Raw genomic sequence first — 24,315 nt, forward strand, 5'->3', positions numbered from 1 at the left:
GGTCAAACTTCGTGGCCTCACGTTAGACTCAACATTACGCTGGAGTAAGTATGTGGATCTAACGTTGTCTACAGCCACTAAAGCACTCATGATATGCAGACGCCTAGCAGGGTCTTCTTGGGGCTGCAAGCCAGGTATCATAAGATGCCTGTATACCATTATCGTAAGTCCTATTATAAATTATGGAGAGGTTGCTTGGGCACCTAAGATAACGGAGACATTGGTGGGCCTTCAACTATAGAAGCTGTAAAGGCTTGCCTGTGTCTGCACTTCAAGGGCAATGCGCACTTGCCCTACTGGAGCACTTGGAGTCATGCTGAAGCTCACACCGCTACATGTGGTGATTAAAAAAGTAGAGAAACATACCATGCTGGTAATGGCAGCAGGGTGTTTCGGCAAAGGGAAAATAATGTCGTCTCAACAAATCAAACACGACTTAAAAGAAGAGATATGCCTGCGTATTAAAGAGCGACGTATCACCAAAACAGCTCAATCACTTACTTGAGCCTGTCTAGTTTTTAATTAGATTTAAGATTTTATAACTTATTGTTGGGCTTTAAGAAAAAGCAGATCCAATAAATAAAATAATTTTGAAAAAAAAAAGTCTCAACAAATGAGACGTTACAAAGAGAATTACTCTCGGCAGCAAAGCTGTTGAGAGGCAGCACTATCCAGTGGTACACTGACGACTCGAAAACACCGGAAGGCATTGGAACAGATATTGCGGGACCGCATACCAAACTATACATACCATTGGGATGTTTTCCGAGCGTCTTTCGAGCAGAAGTCTTGGCTATAATTCAGTGTGCAGAACTTGATCTTCACCACAACTACCGCAACTTACGTATCGCCATACTTAACGACAGTCAAGCGGCATTAAAGGTGAGCTCAGCGTATGAGGTTAAATTGCTTTTAGTGGGTTCACCTACTATAGATGCAGGGGCATAAAAGAGGTAGATGGCAATGAGCTGGCCGACGAACTTGCCCGCCCTGTGGCAGCGTCCAGGATGATGGGGCCAGAACCATGTATTGTAGTGAGGAGCTGCTCCGCACGGGGGAGAGAGTGGGAAGAGAACAGCATTGGCAGCAGGCAGCAGGAATGCGCCATGACAAGCTGCTTCTAGGAAGGCACAACCTCGCAAGGTTTAAGGAAATATTGTAGGCTCAAGAAGCACTTGTCCAACATGGGCTTCTGGAATTGTGCAAATCCTCAGTCTTTACTATTCACCTATCTAATATCAAATTTGGATTTTATTCGAAAAGTTTTTGCCAAAATTATATTAACACGGAATTAATATTTTTCCGTTCTACGAAGCTGAAGTTTTCCAGGATATGCGGTAATCATAATATTCTCGCTCATGTTCATTTATTGAGACGATAAATAATAGCTGTCTTCGATTTGCCATTTCTCTGCTTGCTTATGTCATAAAAAAAGTAAATGTAAAAGCAAGCAAAAGATATCGAGTTGAATTTGTGTAAGAGAGTATGCCTGTACCATTGAAGTGGTATAGCAGCTGTCCTCAGGTTTGTTTTTCATATAATAGATTAGTTCTATTGTGAATTCAAATGACAAATGAAAACACGAATTTAGTTTTCGTTGTATTTTTAAAACTTAAAATTAATAATAGCTATTTAAAGAAAACAAAAATAAAGGGTTACTGCAACGTTTTATTACGCGAAAAAAAATTTTCTTTTTCTTGGTTATTGCACTTGCTTTGCTATCTGATTATTTGAGCACAATAATATTTCAAATACGGGTTGTGTTGTTATTGATAATACCGAGACACAATATAAAGAGCAGATAATTCTAAAGATGCTTTAGCGATTTGAACTTTTTGATATAATTAAAATACCATGGTATGGAAGGGAATATGTACAGTTTCCTGAACTGCCTGGAACCGCGCTACCGCAGTGCACGACAATCTGGTCTACGAAATTGGAACGGAAACAGATTTTTATCTGGCCAAGGACTGGCTACTCGGCAGTTTTCCTCCAAATTATTTCTGGGACTTTCTCTGTCGCTACAACAAGGACAACTTGTAAGTAACCAATATTGAAGTCTCTAAAATTAAATGGATTTATTTAAAGCTAAAATTGAAGAGTCAAGACTAGTTGCATCGATTTAATATTTCATTTATTATTACAATAACTTAATCTTTTAAGCGGAAAATTACGAGAAGTTAAGTAAAAGTATGAGTAAAAAGAATACGGCCGGGGTATTTGTCGATTTGTTAAGTTTACAGTAAAAGTTATTCCCAAATGACATTTTAATTCTAAAATAATAAAGTAATCTCCAAGGAATGGTGATGATCCCCGCAATGATGTTCGGTTGGAACTGGATAAACATAAGCAGCAATTACTTTTAAGTTTTTTTTTACAAATGTCTGTCAAGTCAAGTCAAACCCCTATTTAATGATGCTATGCTTTTACTTTTACTAAATAAAATAATTTACTAATAAAATAAAATCTTTAAATTAGTCGTTTTTGCATCAATACATAAGTCTTTAAACTTATGAAAACTTTATAGTTCTTTAGCTATTTCCATTTTCATTCATTCTACTATTTAAAAAAACGATTAAGATATTATTGGCTATGTGTTTTTTTATTTCCAAATATACTGATAGAAGTAGATCTATAACAGCCCTATAAGTATATTTGGAACTAAGTAAAATTACGAGGAAATAGTGCTAAATGGCAAATTAAAAACGTTTTAAAAAAGGAGATGCTACCGTTTTTTGGAATTTACAATCAAGAAAATACAAGCTTTACACATGAACGTGGCATTACAGATAAACAATTTTCTTTTAAACCTTACAAAAACACATTTTTACAAACCTGTAATGCAAGTGGTCTTTCCGAAGTGATTCCTTTATTTACTTAAATATTTTTGTGTATATATTGTTTGTATGTGGGGATTCTGAGTTGATGACTACCGCATTGGGGACTCGCATGCATTCAATTGCAAACTCAGGTTTCCTTCTCGTGCTTGTACGAATATTTGTAGAATCTCTTGTTTCATTTAAATAGGTAATGCCGACTCCTTCAAAATCTTCATACATTTCTATTACTTGGTTTTGGTTATAATTCAACTCAAGAGTTTCTGCTTCGCAATCAATATCTTCGGAGTTAGTGTCAATGGTTTTTCCAAATACGTCTGTTGCACCATCTAATTGTTCAATTATATCGTCCATAGTATCACCCTCAGTATAATTAGAATCTGTCAGTGCCGTTATGGCAACTGTCGGTTCATTTGACCCATTGCTATTGATCTGTGTCGCAAAACCGACTTGTGAATTTGTTGTCCCCACTATATTTTTAGATGCTAATGCAATCGAACGTTGCAAAGTATTTCCTCCGCTATTATTTATGCCAGTTGTATTTAAAATATTAACGAATCCTTTATTAGCTATAGTGGTATTAGCGGGTAACACGACTAATTTGCTGCCTGTGTTGCCAGCTATACCGCTTGTAACAATGGTCTGAGGTTGAGTATGCCCTGAGCTCGAGCCAACGATCGTAACAGTTTTGGTTAGCCCAGTTATATTGGGATTTGCAGCCATTTGAACTGTTACTGCTTTACCTCCCAATGTTATTGTTTTTTGATGTATATTTGCAGCCTGCACATTGATTTTTTGCTGATGTTGTTGACCTGTAAGATGTTGCTGAGACAATTGTGTTGTCGCTGAAGGCAATGTTAGAGTAATTGGGCGTCCTGTTGCGCTTGTAACTCCACGTATCATTTTAACACCACTCTGAGTAGCTACCACATTTCTAGTCGCTACAGCTGTAGCTGTTGTCGATGTAGAACCTACTATTGAAACAATGTTGCATGCACCTGCTTGAGACACCACATTTGATGTCGATATGGTTCGTAAAGCCGAACCAGTAGTAACAATTATGATCTGTTGATTGGTCAACTGATGTCCCTGTTTGTTAGTGAAAACAAATGCTGGTTTGCCGGCAACATTGGAAGATACCTTCCCCACTTGTAGTATATTCGAATTTTTCATAATTAATTTACCACCACTAACGGTGTGTGGGGAAACCAATTTAACAAGATTACCAGATACCATTGGTTTTTGCTGTCCGGTAGACACATTAGTTGCTATAGATGTTATGCAATTTGCATTGGTACCAGCGCCAACAGTAGCAATAAACTGTTGCTGTGTTTGTGAAACAACATTGCTAACTACTGTTTGTGAAGCTGTGACTATTTGTCCTGTTGTTGCCTGTTGCGTACCTACAGTTATTGCGCCTGCGGTATTAGTATTTTTCAAATTAATTTTCGGAAGGGTTTGCACAGCTACTCCGCCTGTGCTAGTTTTTACTAACTGAAACTGTACATTTGTTCCCAATGTTAAAGGCTTTTGCAATATATATTGTTTGCCACCAATTGTGGTAGCAGTACCTATGGACGTTCCTGAATTAGCAATAGCAGTGTTTTGTACCTGTCCAGTCATGTTAGCGCTCGTATTTTGAGCGGTTTTCAATATGGTAGTTGTATTTCCTGTAGCTTGTGTAGTAGCTAAACGTAAAGTCTGACCAGCATTTCCTGACACAATGCGAACAGTATTCGTCGGAGCTGTTGTTGTTACAGGAGTAGACGCAGCATTTACAACACGTAAACTATTAGTACCAGCATTCACCTGTGTACACGATATTGCAGCCGATCCTGTGGCAATTGGTGAAGTTATAGCAGCAGTTCGAGATACAACCGTATTCGGTCGGTATTTTTGCAATATGGTAGTTATGTTATTATTGATCATTGATACACTAGGTTGTTGTTGGGACACATTTACTAAAGTTGCTGATATGACCCCTCCACTACCACTAACAGGGGTGGTGTTGGAATTTACAATTGCCGGTGCTGCCGCATTTATTATGCGTGGCGTCGGCATAGTATTCTCTGCAATGCTCGGAGACGAAGCCAAAATTTTTGCATTGATTTGACTGATTTGTTGAGATTGCTGAACTTGTTGTGCTATGTAAATAGTTGAACCCTGCATATGAGGTTGTTGCTGCTGCTGTTGCGTTTGTGGCTGCGTCTGCTGCTGTATGAGAGCATTGCTAGATACTTTGACAGTAGATTGTTGCAAAGTAACAGTAGATAGGGCTGTATTATGGATCTTCTGATGCTTGTTCGCTGACGTTGTTGGTGAGGGTTGTATAGACGTTGTCATTCCATTAACGGGATTTTGACTGCTGGGTACTGTTGTAGCGCAGGCACTAGGGGCATATGAAGGTGTTAGCACTTTAGCAGCCATAGTTACAGGTTCGATTTTTTGTGTTTGTAACTCATACGCTGTAGCAAAAGTAGTAGTGGTCCAACATAGTTCCAATGCATGGGTGGAAGCACGCACCAAACCAACTTTAACGGCATAAAGTGGTTTAGTGACCTCAAGATACCATAGATCTTTACAGCAAACCTAAAAGTAAATTAAACAAAATCTACACGTCATGTATTGAATCATTACGAGTTAGCTCATGCAAGCTGAATGTAATAATTTGAGTACTAATTTTACAATGTTTTTATATGAACAACAGGTTATCTAATATTCAGCTCACCCTAACCTGGTTGTTCCATGCTTTACGATACCCATCACGACCAGACCACACATACAGACGGCTTTGAATACCTACTGCACAGTGGCCAGCCCTAGCTCGTGGTACATCTTCATCAACCGAGTCGACAGTTACATTTTCCCAAGTCATTGAATCTGTAGCAGATATTGCTTGAAAACCTGATTATATGTAATTGTAAACTAATATACCTAAATCGAGAACTGCGAGAGTATTTGTGCATTTCCATTCTCTTTCGGTTGTTGATTTAGAATCATTTATAAGTAAAGGTACCCATCCCCCAAAAACATACATTTTATTGCAAATCATTGTAGCGCTATGTAAGGATCTGGGTAACGGTGCGGGACCACGTGTTCGGGGCTTTGACCATGTCATAGAATCTAAAAATTAAAAAGACAATAATATCAAACAAAATACTTATATGATTGGTCCATGACTTATATTTTTTTTAGAAATTGTAAACAGAATACTGACAATGCGAATTGTAATGTTTAAATATTTGAGAAATGAACTTCTGGCTTGCTAATTGTAAAATTGAACTTGTCCACTATTAATATTAAGACGTGTTTTTTTAATTAGATATCTGTGTTTTAAAGGAGCTAAATTAAAACTACATATATAATTTTAGTTTAGCAAAAAAAATAAACTCTTTAAAAAAATTTATTTATAATTCTAGAGTATTGATTTCAAAAAAGAGGTCATTAAAAACAGTAGCGGACAAAAGTCTACATACAACTATTTTCTTTGAAAAACATTTTAGAAAAGTGGTGTTGATACAGTTTTATTCTAATCTTTTTTTAACAATAAACTTAAAAGTCGGTTACTTAATATAAAATAACAAATTTATGGAAGAAAAACTCGCAAATTGTGTTGACAAATGTTCAAACACAGTAAAAAAAAAAACATATTTGTTCTGTGCGAGAACTTTACAAAATGCTAGTTATTAGTATGTTTTAGTATTTAATTGGGTCCCCCCATTGCAGTTATAGCTGCCTGAAGACGTCGTGGCATTGATTCTGCAAAATTTGTCAACTCTGCAGATGTAATGCTGCCAAGCTTCTAATATGCGATCTTTGAGTATAGCATAGCTAGAAATATGATGCTTTCTAATTCTTTGCTTCAAAATTTCCCACACATGTTCAATAATATTCAAAGTCCAGATTGGTGTGTTTAATTCTCTTGGAGCATAATAAAGCAACCAGTCCTTAAAAATGTGCCCGTATGATTCGGATCGTTATCTTGTTGAAAGGTCCAACCGGAACCGAGTCGCAAATTATCCTCCGAAGGTTTCAAATTATGTTCCAACAGAGACCTATACTTATAACGGGCCATTTATAATTTCAGAGGTCGCAACAGCCCAACCCAAACCATTACGCTGCCGACACCATGTTTACAGATACTACGTTTTTCGGTTCAAGCGCAGCGTTAGCTTCAAACGCATAACTCAACAACGCCTGGGCCAATTTTTCCAATTATTTTCTTTTAACTGTTTGTTGAGGCTCAATGGGATGGATTTTACGGCAAGAAAAATTCGAATAATTTCCGGAAACCCCCTAAAAAGAGCCCTTTTATTTTTTCCATACAAACGAATGAATGTTTATTAGTAACGCTAAGGGAACGACTGAACCAATTTTGATGAAATTTTCAGAGGTCGTGCGTAGTGGATCGGGGAAAGTTCAGAAATAAAAAGCCTTATACTATTCGGAAAATTGGATAATTCCAAAAAGTAACTTTTTTCCATACAAATTTTTTTTTTCAATTTTTGTTTTTCAATATTTTGATTAGATCGCGGTCAATCAGCAAGCGATGTTTGATGGACTTTACCCTGAAGCAACGTATATGTGATGCTGTTAGATGCTAGATGTACTCTATTGAGTAAGGAGAGGTTTGTCGCATGCACACATTCCTTTATGGGTGGTGGTTACTCCAGATCAAATTGATAAAATCAATATGGTTCATGGACCTTGCGGACACCACAATCCCAAGTCGGTTTGTATGTCTGACAATAAATGCACCAAACACTATCCACGTGCTTTTCTTTCGGAAACACAAACTTGAAATGATGGATATCCACTGTATCGGCGTCGGTCACCAGACGACAATGGCAGAACATTCAGCATTCAATTTAGAGATGTGAATATCGAAGTTAACAACACATCGAAGTTGACAGCACACGGATCTTACTATATTCTCCATTATTTTCTAAGTCACAATCAAAACTCATACCAATGTGGATTATTGCAGTTTGGTGCAATTGATAATATACGTTTGTAATTACGTCACCAAAGGAAGCAACATCTCGGTTATTGGTCTTGAACGATACGGTCGATACCTGAACTGCAATAAAGCCCTTTGTAGGATATTTACTTTTGCAATTCATGAACGTTTTCCGAATGTTATGCGTCTCGCAGTTCATTTGGAGAATGACCAAAGAGTCTATTTCAACCCATAGAATACATTCGTCAGTAAACCGTTTGCGAGAACCTGCTCTATTCGGAAATGCCTTAATATTATACATAGAATGCATTGTCGAAGAAATACTTACACAGAAAGCAAGGCCAACCAGTAGATTGACATTCAGGAGTGTTCTCAACTAATGAATTAGGACGATTGCTTCTACCTTCGGTTTCTATTGTACGCGGTTCAAATTCATTTGAGTCTTTGCATACTGTGAATGGTACGGTGTGTGCAACTTTTTGAGAATCATACCAGCAATTACAATTGCTGGAACATGGTAATCCCTGGAATCAAACGATGGACGATGCGATAGCAGCTACTTCAAATGCCACTGAAGTTCGCACACTTTTCGCGATGATTAGCCTTCAAACCCGCGTCAATTATGGGATACGACCAAAAAACACTGCCGAAGACATTTCACATCGTATACGCAAAGAATTGGAAATGGGTCAATACCGGTTGACAGTGGTTTGATATCAAGAGTCGGCTTTAGTATACCGTCCCAGGATTTCGGGAATAAAAAGGGTATGGTCGGATAGAGGAGATTTTCCTGATCACGAATATATATGGTTATAGCCGCAGGAAGCTTATAGTTTCCGAGTTATTCGCGTTTAAAGTTGAAAATTGGCAATATTTTATTTACATATTTTCGATATATAAAATTAATTTAGCACTTATATTTTTCAATTTTATATACACTAACACATCACTTATTCATTTGCACACATTTATTTTATATACTATAGTGCATAAATTGCTTTTAAAATATATTTCAATTATTGTTGAATTATTATTATTTTAGAATAACAAATGAATCACAAACTGTCAAATAATCAGTGTTACCATACTAAAATATTTTACAAACTAAAACAAAAAAAATATAAGGAAATATTATACCCTAGATACAGGGAACATAATCGTTGATAAACAATAAAAAATATATTAAAAATTGCCGAAGTGCCGAAGACCGCCGACGCAAAAAGAAGTTCTACGCGAAAAAAATCTGATACATCCCGGTGTTGGACCGACTAGGGTTATTTTTTTTAGAGCGCGGCCGAAGGCCGCCTACCCAAAAAGGAGTTCTACGCGAAGAAGTATCAATGTCATAGAGGGTATGTTAGTTAGGTTAGGTTAGTATGGCAACACTGATTTGACAAATTTACAAATTTATTTTTACAAATGATGTCGATAAGGTAACACTGATTATTTGACAGTTTGTAATTCATTTGTTATTCTAAAATAATAATAATTCAACAATAATTGAAATATATACTAAAAGCAATTTTTGCACTATAGTGTGTAAAATAAATGTGTGCAATGAATGAGTGATGTGTTAGTGTTTATAAAATTGAAAAATATAAGTGCAAAATTAATTTTATATATCGAAAATATGTAAATAAAATATTGCAAATTTTAAACTTTAAATGCGAATAACTCGGAAACTATAAGCTTCCTGCGGCTATATATCCTTGATCAGGATAATCTCCTCTATCCGACCATATACTTTTTACCCTTGATATCCTGGGACGGTTTACTAAATCCTTCCCGATATCGATTCCATATGCCGTTTATCAATTCACGAAAGATGGACTCATCACGAATGTTTATACGAACATTGGCCAAATTATCTTAATTCCTTGAGTACACGCGCAATGTTAGCTGCCACAAATGCTGATGTTGTTGACGTAAACTGGAAGATTCAAAGTCAAATTCCGGGAGATTTGCGGTCATACAAATCGATCGATCATCTTGACAATGAAGATGACACCGTGAATTATCCAGTGGAATTTCTAAATTCTTTGGAGAGGCTTGGTATGCCACCGCATCATTTGCATCTCAAAGTTGGATCTGTCGTTGTGATGTTTCGCAAACTGATTGTGACGCACCTATCATCTATAAGGTGCAGAATGCTTAATTCTTTTGAGTTCTAACGATTTTCCATTTCAGTTTAAAGGTATTCCGTTTCCAGTGAAAATTGCATTTGAGATGACAATCAACAGGACACAAGGATAGTCGCATAGTGTGTGGCACTATCTATTCTGAAAACCGGAACAAAAACCAAAAAATTTTGTTTATCCAGCTGCGTAACATTGAAAAAAAAATTAAATGATAAATTTAACTTTCTTTTCATTTCAAAACACATAAGTAATTTTACGCAGTACAACGGCTGCGGGGTAAGCTAGTATGTAAATAAAACCTTTTTCCAAAAATACATATCCTTTTCTTTGTGTTTTTTCGCGAATTCTGAATGAAGTTTCCTGTTTTCAGAATTAAGAGGTTTCTTCCGTGGTGTTCTACTGTGGAATCGGTTATCGCTTAGACTTCTTTGAATTGTTCTTGAATGGATACTCTTTTGTGCCCTACTTCCTATGTGTTGGGCTAATTTTGAATCATTTAACTTTGGATTTTTGTCTACTTTTTTTTAGAATAAGGCTAATATTTTTTTTCAGGCGGCCACTGCGCGGTTTATTTTCGATTTGGAACAATTGACCCCTTCACTACCACTAATTCGTAGTTTTTTAGAATTGTGTGTACTGTTGCTCGATTCAAGTTTAAAATTATAGAAATTTCACGATCTGATTTTTTTATTTTCTTTGTTTTATCACCAAATGTCTTACATAAATTAATATTTCTTTTGATGGAGCCATTATAGCTATTTAAGTGTTCAAACCACAACTAAATCCAATAAATGACAAACAGCAAATATAAAGATATTAAAGAAAAGGGCTAACGGTACTTTACCGTTATCACAACAAATGCACAAAGTATGAGCTTAGTACTGTATGTAGACTTTTATCAACGCAATTTATGAGTTTTTCTTCCATAAATTTGTGGTTTTATATTAAATAATGGATTTTTTAGTTCATTGTTATAAGGATAAATATTAGAATAAAACTGTATAAATATATGTTTCTAAAAACTTTTTGTATTATCAAATCAATGAAAGTAGGGGTGAATGTAGACATCTGTCCGCCACTATATATTAGCAGCAAATTAACAATTACACATACCAACTTCCAAGAGCCACAAATCACCTAGGCGACAACCACTCATTCCACCATAAATCAATAAATGTAGTTTATTGGATTTTTTGCTTGTAAATGCTACGCCAGTATGAGACTCCCGTGGAGGTGGGCTTTCTCCATATGTTTTTGGCATAATCCATTTGCCGTTATGACTGTGTACTCCACGTGTTTCCAAAATGTATAAGTCGTTTAGATACCTAAATAATAAAATAACAGATTACTAAAGCCAAAATAATTTATTTACAATGACTTACTTAGGTATGTTGTTTTTGGGATCATCAGATTCGTTAGCTAAGCCACCAAAAAGAAATATACGATCCCCTACTATGGTGAAACTATGGCCTAGACGTGGACACGGAGCTGGCATGTTATCCGGCAATTCAGGCTGCATTTTACGCCATTCCCATTTTGTTGCTTGCAACTCATAAAGTTCATTAGAATATTTTCCATATTCAATCATGCCACCAAAAACAAACATACGAGTACCGACAACAACAAAACCATATGCGGCACAACCTGGTGGAACTTCACCACGCATTGCTGGTACAAACCATTGATTGGTAACTAAAACACGGGGTTAATAAAATAGTTTAGGTATAAAGAAAAATTACCTTATCAAAATATACACAAACCAGAATTATAAACATGAAGTTCGTCTACAATGCCTTCATTTCCTCCACCAAACACGACCATTAATTCTTTTATGTTGATGGCTCGATGTCCATGTCTTGGACGTGGCTGAGGTCCAGAAGGATTACTTAGCCGTTTCCAACAAAACGTATTAGCATTATTATTAACATTCGTACCTGAAATACAAATTTTCTCCAGAAGTGTAATTTAATTTTACTTTTTGCTTTCAAACCAAACTTACAGTCTTCATCATAATTGTCCATTTGGATTTCCATATTACCCAAAGTTGAACCGTTTATGTTCGTATGACCTCGAACTACAGGCATATCTTGCATTGTTTCATTTTCGGTTGTATTGGTAGTAGACATATCGCTGGTGCTTATAAAGTCTGAGGACTCCATATTGTAGGGTTGATAGTTATATTATTTTTATATTCTAAAAGCTGCTTCTTTAAAACATGTTGCAAGTGAAGAATATAATATATTTATGACTGATTCATTTGTTAAATAATACAATATTTCGTTTTTATCTGAAAATTGATAGTAGAATATTACTTAAGTTAAAATTTTAAATCTATAAAAAGCGTGCACTTATTTCTTGCAAGCGAAAGAAAAAAAAACATTTTAATTCCTACAGCAGCCGGTTCCACGTTACCGGAAATTTTGTTTGGCCAAGGGCTATCTCACACAGATTGTATCGATAACTAGTAAGTGAAGTTAGCCATCCTTGGAGCAGGGTTGCTTAAACTAGACACGATGACTACCAGTCTGATCAGATCCGGCGCCACACATCATCTCGATAAAATCCGCCTGCCGTTTAACCACACGCAACTTCGTTCTGGTTACTAAAGCAATAATAATCTCTTTGCATGTCTCATTAGACCCACTCAATTAAAAACTTCTGTGGTTGTTGTAGCGACAGAAAACATCTGTAAAGTAATTTGGAGTTATGCTGCTTGTCATTGCACTTCAAATAGTGGAATTTATGAACTTTAGAACAAAATAAAGTCAACGATAAATTGCCACAATTAACTAGGCAGTGAAATCCGCAGTTTTCAGAATGTTCGAGTGCCGAAGTTTTGTTAATGATTTACTACCGGTGATCCAAGTAGAGGTACTTTTTTCCATAGCTTTTTTTTACAATTCACGCGTGACTCAGGGCAAACTGTCATGTTATTTTTGTTCAGTATTGTTAGCATTTCATAATGGAAAGACTTACGCCTGAACAACTTTGTTACGAAAATTCAAATTTTATTCAGCGATGAAGCCCATTGGGTATGTAAACAAGCAAAATTGTGCATTCGGGACGCGGAGCAAACTGAAAGGACTCAATAGCTGTCATTTACTCCGGAAAAATCCACGTTTTGGTGTGGCCGGTGGAATCAATCAGTGCATATTTCTTCACAAATGATGCCGGTGATAGCGTAAGCGCCAATAGGGACTGTTACCGCGAAATGATAACCGACTATTTGATACTTGAAATTGTGCATGCGTTCTTGGAGACATTTGGTTTCAATAAGACAACGCCACTTCCCACACATCGCATCAATCAGTATATTTATTGGGAGCAGATAGCTTCACGTTGTGGGCCGGTCGATTGGCCATCAATATAGTATGATATCACACCGTTAGACTTTTTCCTGCGGGGATATGAAAGTCTAAAGTCTATCTGGAGAAACACTCGTCAATTCAAGCCTTGGAGTAAAACACCACGCTTGTCATTCGCTAGTTACCAGTCGAAATGTTCTAGCGGGTCATCAAAACTTGGACTCAACGGATGGACCATATGAGACTTAGCCACAAGCTACATTTAAATGAGATAATCTTCAAAAATTAAATGCCAAAGAATGTTTTTTCGAATGACAATAAACATTCCCATTAAATTTTAAGTTTCTGAATGTTTTTTCTTAAAAAAAAGTAGGGAACCTCGAAATAAATCACCTTTTATAAAGGGGCTGCCAGAGTGTGCAGCAGACACAGTTCTAGTTAGACAACTGTCGTGTATATAGCAATTGATATACTCGTATAAGCTCGGTTATTGAGTAATCGTTAAGTTTTTGGAATTAGAAAGAATATAGGTTTTATTTAACAATCAAGTGATCGAGATTGAATTACAATATAGAAATCCGTTGCTATAAACATTTACTTAATTTGAAGAACCTTCTATTCTATTGCTTTGTTAAATCCAATTCTAAAATTTACCCATATTATAAATTAGGAGAACCTCTTTAACTCTCGCATAACCATTCTAACCCTGAAATCGTCATATGATATTGTAAATTAACCCACTTTGTTAGTTCGTTAGTGGTTACTCGGTAGTTTTTTACGTTTTGTTTTTCTAAAATTAACAGATTACTGTTTTACCGAGAAACGAAGTACCAGACTGGCAAGCATGATAGCTTTTTTGTTACTTGGTAACATCACTCCGCCGTTTAGTTTGCGTTGTTGATTTAAAAGCTAACTTGATTCATTGCGAAAAAATACATTGTATGCCCACTACAATATAGCACGTCTAAAACATTGGAACGTGTCTTCCGTCTATAACTACATGATCGTCCTAGTCCTACAGGTAACACTATTGCTGACTCCAGCGAAGTCGATCAGCCTCAACCCAATAGGGTATGTTTCATCATGGAGGTTGAATTTACTAACAATTGTGCCAACGATACCTTCTTTGCCCACCCTGGCATTTAGGTCGCCATCACGATTTAGAAATCATAGCAATTCCCACGACAGCCGGTTCTACGCACCGGAATTGACTCGGATTTTATCCAACCAACGGCTGTTTTTTCGGCGATCTAACCCCGTTTGGATCGGTAAGTACTAATTTGTGTCTGTCGTCATTGGAGCAACGCCTTGCAGCAGGGTTGCTCCGTATCCTCCTGACTCGTGCTGGCATTGAGTCCAACCCGGGCCCGGAGGAATTTTTCTGCTGCGTCTGCGCAAAAAGGCTCCATCCAAACTCCACGTCGGTCAGGTGTAACACATGCAATCGATGGAGCCATCTTAAGACCTGTTCAGGCCTTAAGACCCACAGGGAGTGGACCACGCGTTACGTGGCCCCATGTTGCCTGCGCAATACTGCGATACAAGCCTCTACGGCAGTGCAATCTGCACATAGTTCGCACGCCGCGCCGCTACTCAACCAGAGTGACCAACTGAGGACCTCTACGGTCAGGAGCTCAAACAGGCAACATAGCTCCCACTCTGACTTGCGACAAACCAGACTTCTTCAATTCAACTGCAACGGACTCCAGAGTAAGATCGAGAAGATAGTTGCACTTATGAATCGGGAACGTGTATCGATAGCTGCGGTCCAAGAAACCAAGTTAAACAGCCGCTCGGATCTTCTGAGTTGTGCAGGTTTCAACGTTATACGTAAAAATTGCGAGCGAGATTGTGATGGTGGCCTAACTTTCATATTGCACAACACCGAGCAGTATCGTCTAATCGAAGAAGACATCAGCATTATATTTAAGTGGTAGTGATGATGAAAATAGTGTAAACATTCGTCGTGAGCGCAGAAATTTGAGGAATATTTCAAAAGACGTGCTGGAAATGGATGACTATAAGTGAGTTGAACTATTTAAGCTAAAAAACAAAATTTTATTTATATATGTTTGAATGTATGTACATACGCAGTTTCATCAAAAATTTTCGGATCAACAAAAGGGCATTTATATACATTTTGGGGGAATGCGAAAATGAACTTGGAAATGACAAAAGACAAGGTTCTCTTTCTCCAAAAATAAAACTTGCTGCATGTCTACGTTTCTTAGCCACGGGTAGTTATCAACATTGTATTGGAAAGGACTTCAATATAAATATGGCCCAATCGACATTTTGTGTTGTATTAGATGAAGTACTCAACATTCTTGAGTACAGGCTATGTTCAAGGTGGGTCTCCATTGACATGACCGCCAGCGAGGAATTGGAAGCAAAAACATATTTTTTTGGCAAATCAAAAATTCCTGGTGTAGCAATGGCAGTTGATGGAACTCACGTAAAGATAATGGCACCGTCAAGAGATAAACATCTGTATTTTAACCGCAAAGGATTCTCAAGTCTGAATGTTATGCTGGTTAGGCTTTTTCAAAATTAACTTATTATTCAGTATTCTATATATACATATATATGTTTTTCATATGTAGGCGTGTGACCATAAGATGCAAATTCGATACGTTTGTGCTAAATATCCCGGCAGTAGTCATGATTCTCACATATGGGATATGAGTGATTTGAAAATCATTAGCGCATCAAATTATCGGAGAGGACATGCAAATTTAATACTAGGTAAGAATAATTTGCTAAAAATACTATCAATTTATACGAATGTACTAATCAAATATATATTTTGTAAAGGTGACAAAGGCTACCCTCTTCAACCGTGGCTCATAACTCCGTTTAGGGAACCAATAACATGCGTCCGAAAAAGGAGATTCAACACATATCATGCTAAAGGCCGAATTGTTATTGAGAAAAAAATAAGTTTATTAAAATCGGTATTTCGTTGTCTTTGTAGTGAACGAGGACTACATTACGCACCATATAAAGCAGCGCGTATTGTCAATTTATGCTGCGCATTGCATAATATTCGTTTGCATTTTAATTCAAATGAAAACATAAATGAGTTAAACCTGGACACAACTGAAAATGCATATTCCAACGAAGATGAGAATGATATAGATGATACGCCTACCGATGAAGCAAATAGAATTAGAGATAGTTTTTTAGATATTTTTTAATATAAGTTCATAGTACATATTCATATTAAAATTATTTAAATAAACATAAAAATTCATTAAACGAATTATTAGAAATTAAAAATAAAAACTTATAGATTATTTAAATGGTGTAGTTCAAGTTCTACAATTCCTTTTTTTCCATTACAGCATTATGTCGCTTCATTTCCTTCAATTTATCTTTTTCAATTTCATAGTTTTCTTATCAATCTGTCGCCAAACAACTGTTTACTGCGGACTCGATCAGGTGGGCAATAGCCTCGTTCGAGAGGTTCAAGTCTCCGGGAGTGGATGGTATCTTCCCAGCGCTTCTACAGCAGGGTGAGCAGATTCTAATGCCACACCTGATAAGGCTGCTGAGGGAGAGCCTGGCGCTGGCCTACATCCCCGAATCATGGAGAACAGCTGAGGTTATCTTCATACCGAAAGTGGGAAGGAAGGATTACTCGCTGGCCAAATCTTTCAGGCCGATCAGCCTAACCTCCTTCCTACTGAAAACTATGGAGAAGATAATAGATTATCATTTAAGGTCTAACGCGCTGAGGGACGCACCCCTGCATGCAGCTCAGCATGCATACAGAGCTGGCAGATCAACTAATACAGCTCTGTACCAGTTGACCTCCGAGATAGAGAGTTCGCTGGAGAAAGGGGAAATCATGCTATGCGCCTTCTTGGATATTGAAGGAGCTTTTGACAACACTTCTCATAGAAGTGTAGCAATGGCACTGGAAGGTAGGAATGTGGAAGCACCGGTGCGTAGATGGATAGAGGCGGTACTCCGCACTAGGATTGCTGAGACTACTGCAGGGGGTACTAAGATTCGCCTAGGCACAACAAGGGGATGTCCGCAGGGTGGTGTACTATCGCCCCTGCTATGGAGCCTTGTCGTGGACGACCTGTTAGCATTGCTAACCGTCAACGGCATTCGCTGCCAAGGATATGCGGACGATATAGTAATCATAGCGAAAGGCAAATTCGAGGACACTCTCTGTGACCTGGTGCAACGAGGGCTAAATCTGGCTAAGGAGTGGTGCAGGGGAGTTGATCTGAGCATCAACCCCTCGAAAACAACCATCGTCCCGTTCACGAGGCGTAGATCCTTACCCGGGCTTAGGAACCTCACACTTGGGGGCAGAGTGACTGAGATGACCAACAATGTTAAATATCTCGGTCTCACTCTGGATTCCACTTTGCGGTGGAAGCAGCATGTGGACCAAACCATGGTCAAGCCGACGAAGGCTCTAATGGTGTGCAATCGACTGGCAGGCAAATCCTGGGGTTGCAAGCCAAGGATTGTCAGGTGGTTGTACACCATGATTGTGCGACCGATAGTGACATATGGAGCGGTGTCCTGGGCCTCTGTTGCGGCACAGGCCTCAGTGGTGGTGAGACTATCGAGGCTTCAACGGCTAGCATGCGTTTGCATGACGGGCGCGATGCGGTCCTGCCCAACAGCGGCGCTGGAGGTCCTGATGGATCTCACACCGCTTCACATTGTGATCGGCCAAGTAGCCAAGCATTCACTTCTGCAAATAACGTCAGAGGGATGCGACAAAGGGAAAATAATCTCGTCCCAGAGGATGGAGGTGATAGGTGCCATTAATCCAATTGCCCTCTTCCCGAAGGACGGGACTACTAAGATAATTAACTTCACTAGGAAATTCAAGGTTACCTTTGGTAGCAAGAGCGAGTGGAATGACTCCACTCTTGAGCTGTTGCTGAGGGACAGTACACTGAAGTGGTACACCGACGGCTCGAAGACGTCGGAAGGTATTGGTGCAGGGATCGCGGGCCCACGCGCAAGGTTATCCATACCGATGGGTCGATTCCCCAGTATCTTCCAGGCCGAAGTCCTAGCCATAAGTCGGTGTATAGAGATAAACCTCCACCGCGGCTATCGTAATGAGAGAATAACCATACTCAGCGATAGCCAAGCGGCACTAAAAGCAATCTCGGGCTACGAGATCAAATCGCTGCTAGTGAAGGAGTGCAGGGAACGGCTAAACAGCCTAGCGGAATTGAATCAGGTGCACCTAGTTTGGGTACCTGGTCATAGAGGCATAGCCGGAAACGAACTGGCTGACGAGCTTGCCCGCTCTGCAGCATCCACAAGTATGGTAGGGCCCGAACCATTCACCGGGGTGGGCCCCCACACGATAAAGGAACTGCTCCGTAAGGAGGAAAGAGAGGGCAGAGAAGGTCATTGGCAACGGGCGCAGGGCATGCGGCATGCCAAGTTGCTGATAGGGGGGTACAACCTCAAAAGGTTCAAATCCATAATAAACCTCCCTAGGATCAAACTCAGGCTCTTGGTCGCATTTTACACCGGCCACTGCAAGTTGAAAAGGCACTTGTTCAACTTGGGACTTGCCTCTTGCTCCAATTGCCGGTTCTGCGACAGAGAGCCTGAAACCCCGGAGCACCTGCTGATCGATTGCATCGCAGTCTGTAGACGCAGGTCTAAGACCCTTGGAAACCCATTTCCGGATAGGGATCACATCGACTTACTAGCTCCCAGCAAAATACTGGAATTTATCGATTTGTTGGGGCTTGGTGAGTCTCTGTGAGCTAGGAGAGGGCACAATAGACCCAAGGTCGCAGTGCATACCTCAAGTAATTCTATTCTATTCTATCAATCTGTTTGTTTCAGATTGTGCTTGTGCATGTTCCCTCTGTTGCTTCATAAGCGTGTTTAGAACTTTTGAAACATTGTCCTCCATCTTTTTTGGATATTTATTTGCTCCTCAAGAAGACTCATTTTATTTATTTTCTGTTTCTTGTGCGGTGTACAGTGGGTCAGGTGGTCAGTATCTCCATTTGCTTCCATTTGCTGGTCAGACGATAGAAATGATATTTCATTTTGCATTTGGGGCTGGGAAGAAATGTCGTCAATTGGTCTCTTCTTACTCGTACTAGGGATGTCATCTGAAATGTTTGTTGATGTTCCAAAACTTTTTATACCTTTCAATCCCTCTACTGATTTATTAAGGGAAAGTATAGCGCTGACCTCCTCTTCGAGGGAACTTAAATTTATTTGGTTGAAGGGCCCACCCCCTGTTGCAGAAATTTGCTTTGTATTTTTAATCATTTTTCTTTTAACTGCAAATTTAAAATCAGTCCAAACCTATAAATGAACCAATATTAACCGATAATATAAACGCGTGCTGTTTTTTATACCTTTTTCCATCCAGTCTTGTCCTTGACTGGAGGGCCCATAGCGATTAACTTTTCTGAAGTGTCTTCCCAAAAAGCAGTTATTTCCGCGGGTGCTCTTTGAGAAAATCCTTTAGCTATGTGTGGATGCAACTTCATGATATCCACTAGCACTTCAAATTGATTTTTGTTGGTGTGTTTTTGTTTCTTGTCTCTAAATCACAAATTTTAAACATAATTTAATGCATCCTCAGCTATTTTTTTACATATATACTTACAAATGCTCCATTTTTGTCAATTTACGCAGTTCACTCATCAACGGATAGATTTCGACAAATATTTTCGATTTTGCGGTTTCAATGATTTCGAAATTAGCGCCATCTATTAGCCACGGAATGTATTTTATCGAGTCGGCAAGTAAGTTCAACTGCATCGAAAACTTCATTTTCGATACGGTTTCAATGATTGCAACGTAATACTTTTCGATCGAATTGTCAAGTTTTTCGATCGAAACGGATTCAATAATTAGACCCATTATATACATCGGAAAACCGTATGGTACTAGGCGACTTTAACGCCTACCACGATCCTTGGCATTCCTGCCTGTCAAATGATCGTAGCCGGCTGGAGCTGGCGGAACAGATTGACGACTCGACATTCTGCACAATGAATGACGAAGCTCCCACCAGAATTATGGGCACCTGTAATAGCTCGCCTGATATTACCATTGCTAGTGGTGGTCTGATAAATAGCATAACTTGGCGACCTATGCTAACTCTCGCATCAGACCATCTGCCCATAATTATCTCCATCGAGAAGCCTCCTGATTTCGTTTCTGTGCACAACCGTACCTTCATTAACTTTAAAAAAGCTAATTGGGTCAGCTTCACAGAATTTACCGAGAGCACCTTCAACGCTCTACCCATTCCTACGGACGGATGCGTTGGCGAGCGTAAATTCCGCAAGGTGATCGCAGCAGCTAACGCTCGCTTCATCCCGGCTGGAAGAATAGTGGAAATCCGCCCCAATTTCCCAGCCGAAGCAGCTGTTCTAGCTAACGAGCGCGACACCTTACGCCATGCCGATCTCGGGGATTCCCGAATAAGGGATCTCAATTTGAAGATTCGGCGTATGGTAAATCTACATAAGCGGACGAAATGGATAGAGCACCTGAAGTCCTACAAACTTTCCACCGGTGTGAGTAAGCTTTGGGCTACTGTCAAAGCTTTGTCTAATCCGAAGAGACATGACGACCGAGTTGAAGTTCAATTCAATGGTCCTGCCTCTTCGGACCCGAAGAAGTGCGGCAAGTGCAAGGCAAAATCTTCCAAAACCATTGGCCCTGATGGAATCAACATGCTAATGTTAAAGCATTTCGGCTCGACGGGAGTAAAATATCTCACCAAGGTCCTCAACCTGTCGCTCACCACTCTTCAAATACCCGATGTGTGGAAAGTCGGAAGAGTGGTCCCACTACTCAAACCTAGGAAACCCGCCAACAAAGGGGAATCTTATCGTCCGATAACTCTCCTCTCCCCAGTAGTGAAGACACTTGAGGCCTTGTTACTCCCGACCTACACTCACCACCTGACCCTAGGCTGCCACCAGCATGGATTCCGAAAAGTGCACAGCACCACCACAGCACTTAGCGTCACAAGCGCCCAGACAGCTCGTGGCCTCAACTAGAAACCACCCTGCGAAAGAACGATCCTCGTAGCGTTTGACCTGTCAAAAGCTTTTGACACGGTCAATCACACAACGCTACTGCAGGACATTGAAAAAACCACGCTCTCTGCAGGGGTAAAGAGGTGGACAATAAACTATCTGAACGGTCGTCAGTCATCCGTACTATTTCGAGGTGAAACATCTAAACTGAGAAGAATTAAACAGGGGGTTCCGCAGGATGGTGTCCTCTCCCCGTTACTGTTTAACTTCTATATCTCGAAACTTCCTCAACCATCAGAGGGGGTTTCCATAACCTCGTACGCAGATTACTGCACGATATTAAGGTCGGGTAATGGAATCGATGGCATGTGTTCGAAAGTAAACAGCTACCTCTCCGACCTTTCTTGTTTCCTCACTGCACGAAACCTCAAACTTTCACCCACCAAATCCACAGCGACCATATTTACGAACTGGACGAAGGAGTATAGACTTGAACTTAATATTGCAGTCGATGGCGTCAAAATTCCTGTCAATAACCCTAAGATTTTAGGCGTAACCCTCGATAGTCTATGCTGCTTCTCTCCCCATACGACCACGATTATCGCCAAGGTACAGAGCCACAACGAAATCCTCAAGTCGCTAGCCGGCAGCACATGGGGAAAGACAAAGAAACGTTGTTGGCAACATACAAAGCAATCGGCCGGCCGGCCCTCAATTATGCAGCACCCATATGGTCGCCTGGATGCAGTGACACGGAGATGAAGAAATTATAGACCTGTCAAAATACTGCACTCCGGACCACGACGGGATGCCTTCTGATGTCTCCCATCGAACATCTACATAGTGAGACGCTTATGCTCCCAGTTAAGGAGCATAATGAACTCCTCTCTAAGCAGTTCCTGTTGGGATGTTTTCGCATCCCCTGCTTGGTGCGGACCCGCCTCCTAGGAGCATCAAAAGGTCTTTCCTGGACTACGTTGACGACATCGAACAGTACGCCGACCAGACTTCGGACGCAACTGACTTTCGACAGGTACTGACAGCCATTCACAGTGGAGCCATCAACACCTTCACCGACTCCCTACCCGTGAATGGCGTTCTTGGAGTCAAACCACCACCTATAGCAGACGAAGAGCTCCAGCTGCCGCGAGAGACGCGAGTGACTCTTGCGCAACTTCGTTCTTGATACTGTAGCAGGTTAAACTCATACTTATCCAGAAAAGACCCTGACCTAATGTATGTCCTGCATGCAACGAGTCTTCGCATGACACTGACCACCTCTTTGCATGCCCTACGTACCCCACACATCTAACACCCTCCTCCCTCTGGTCCGACCCCGTCGAAACAGCACGTTTCCTGGTTCTACCGTTAGATGACGTCGACGACAACACAAATGATCCTTACCACCCTAACGGGGATTAGCTAACCGTTAACAACAACAGCTTTAAACCTGGCAAAAAGGTGGTGTAGTGGGGCTGAGTTGATCAACCCCTCCAAGGCGACCATCGTCCTGTTCACGAGACGTAGGTCCCTACCCGGTCTCGGGATCTTCCCACTTGCGGGCAGAGAGATAGAGATGACCAACGTGGTCAAATATCTTGGTCGCACGCACCATGTTGACCTGATCTTGGTCAAGGCGACAAAAGCACTAATGGTGTGCAATCAGCTCCTGGGGCTGCAGGCCAAGCATTGTTAGGTGGTCGTACACCATGATTGTGCGACCGATAATCACGTACGGGCCGGTGGCCTGGTTTAAAGCAGGCTTAAATTTGCAATGAATAATAATGAAAAAATATTTCCGAATAGGGCTCGCATCTCCTCAATAGCACCCAACAGGATCTTGGACTTTATCAATATGCTGGGGCTATATGAGGAAGTTGATTATATTATTAAGAGTATACCATAGCACCAGCGATGCGTGGCATGACCTTTATATATCTGACTCACACTATAAATGGGACACTCCAAAAATATTTAATTTCTTAACTATGAATACACTACTAAGATCAAATTGAAAGGTGAATTTTGTCCATTCCATCTCCTTCAAAGTAATCCCTTCCCGCTGCAATACACTTATGCCCACTAATTTTCCAGTTATCATAGCACTTTGAAAAATTCTCCGTCGTGATGACCATCAGAGCCTTTGTCGATTCAACTTTTATATCCTCAATTGAGTCAAAACGGTGTCTTTGGAGTGGTCATGTGAATTTGCTGAATAGCCAGAAGTTACACGAAAGTAAATCAGGCGAATACGGTGGTTGCGGCAAAAAAAAAGGTTGAATCATGATTTGAAATGAGTGCAAAATAGCTGCCAATATTCCTGAAGCACTGCACTGAACAATGCAAAATTTAACAGGAACGATCAAGTCTGTGTTTTCTTAAGTGTAGTATCTCGGTTTTAGATATCGATTTTGCAATTACGTTTGATGAATGTTGGACAAAACATTACCATATGATTCGGTATAGGACGTGAGATGCCTATTCTACTCTACTCCTGCACTGCTATTCACTACAACAAGAAACATATATATTTGCAACGATAAACGTTGCAGAGACTGTGAAGACGTTGTTACAACATGCATATTTATGTATGTACTATTCTCTAAGTGGTTTACGATGTCATTAAAAATGTTGATGTGTACAATCGAACTAGTGAAGCCTAAGTGAACATAAAAGCTCAAATATAAGTGTAAAACTAACTTGTAATTGAAAAAATACGTAAATTTTAAGTATAAATATCTCGAAAACTTTCGAGTTTTCCGCGATATGGAGAATCTCCTTTATACGACTATACTCATTTTCATTTCAAAGTTTTCTCAAAATAAGTTAAGGACTCGTTCCGGCTGTAACCAAACATTTTATACTCTCACAACTTGCACAGATAAAAGCTGGAAAATGCCTTCGGGTGTTGGCAAAACCTTAATTTTATCTCCCGTCATGGTATGTGGCATAGGTAAACTCAAGCAAAGAGGCTAAATTTAATATATTGAGTTGATGTGGTAAACGCTAAATCATTATATTAGGATGAGGTTTACACCAATGTCTATACCCATTATTTTCATG

At 39.6% G+C, this 24,315-nt stretch overlaps 3 protein-coding genes across 14 annotated transcripts in view; 2 read left to right on the forward strand and 1 right to left on the reverse strand.

Annotated features, from left to right (window-relative positions):
• Window positions 1–24,315, forward strand: part of LOC125779336 (uncharacterized) — a 331,687-nt gene that overhangs the window by 47,027 nt on the left and 260,345 nt on the right. The gene's annotated exons all lie outside the window — the stretch shown is intronic.
• The window catches only part of LOC105225322 (host cell factor), a 62,799-nt gene that overhangs the window by 20,089 nt on the left and 18,395 nt on the right, over window positions 1–24,315 (reverse strand). For 4 of the 12 annotated variants that reach the window (XM_049460194.1, XM_049460195.1, XM_049460196.1 and 1 more), the window contains exons 2-8: window positions 11,935–12,222; window positions 11,696–11,869; window positions 11,318–11,627; window positions 11,049–11,260; window positions 5,772–5,960; window positions 5,566–5,717; window positions 2,118–5,426 (exon numbers count right to left, since the gene is read on the reverse strand). In XM_049460194.1, the coding sequence (XP_049316151.1) occupies window positions 2,874–5,426; window positions 5,566–5,717; window positions 5,772–5,960; window positions 11,049–11,260; window positions 11,318–11,627; window positions 11,696–11,869; window positions 11,935–12,094 (3,750 nt within the window). In that variant the 5' untranslated portion in view covers window positions 12,095–12,222 and the 3' untranslated portion in view covers window positions 2,118–2,873. Of the gene's footprint in view, window positions 1–2,117; window positions 5,427–5,565; window positions 5,718–5,771; window positions 5,961–11,048; window positions 11,261–11,317; window positions 11,628–11,695; window positions 11,870–11,934; window positions 12,223–24,315 lie in introns of those variants that run through there. The other 8 variants (XR_007423224.1, XM_049460198.1, XM_049460200.1 and 5 more) reach the window with 5 other exon arrangements.
• Window positions 15,767–16,454, forward strand: LOC125779515 (putative nuclease HARBI1). Its single transcript, XM_049460873.1, has 2 exons — window positions 15,767–15,985; window positions 16,055–16,454. Exons 1-2 carry the CDS (start codon window positions 15,859–15,861, stop codon window positions 16,435–16,437), a joined length of 510 nt encoding a protein of 169 aa, XP_049316830.1. The 5' UTR covers window positions 15,767–15,858; the 3' UTR covers window positions 16,438–16,454.

Source organism: Bactrocera dorsalis, chromosome 6, assembly GCF_023373825.1.
Source record: "Bactrocera dorsalis isolate Fly_Bdor chromosome 6, ASM2337382v1, whole genome shotgun sequence".
Taxonomy (NCBI): Eukaryota; Metazoa; Arthropoda; class Insecta; order Diptera; family Tephritidae; genus Bactrocera; species Bactrocera dorsalis.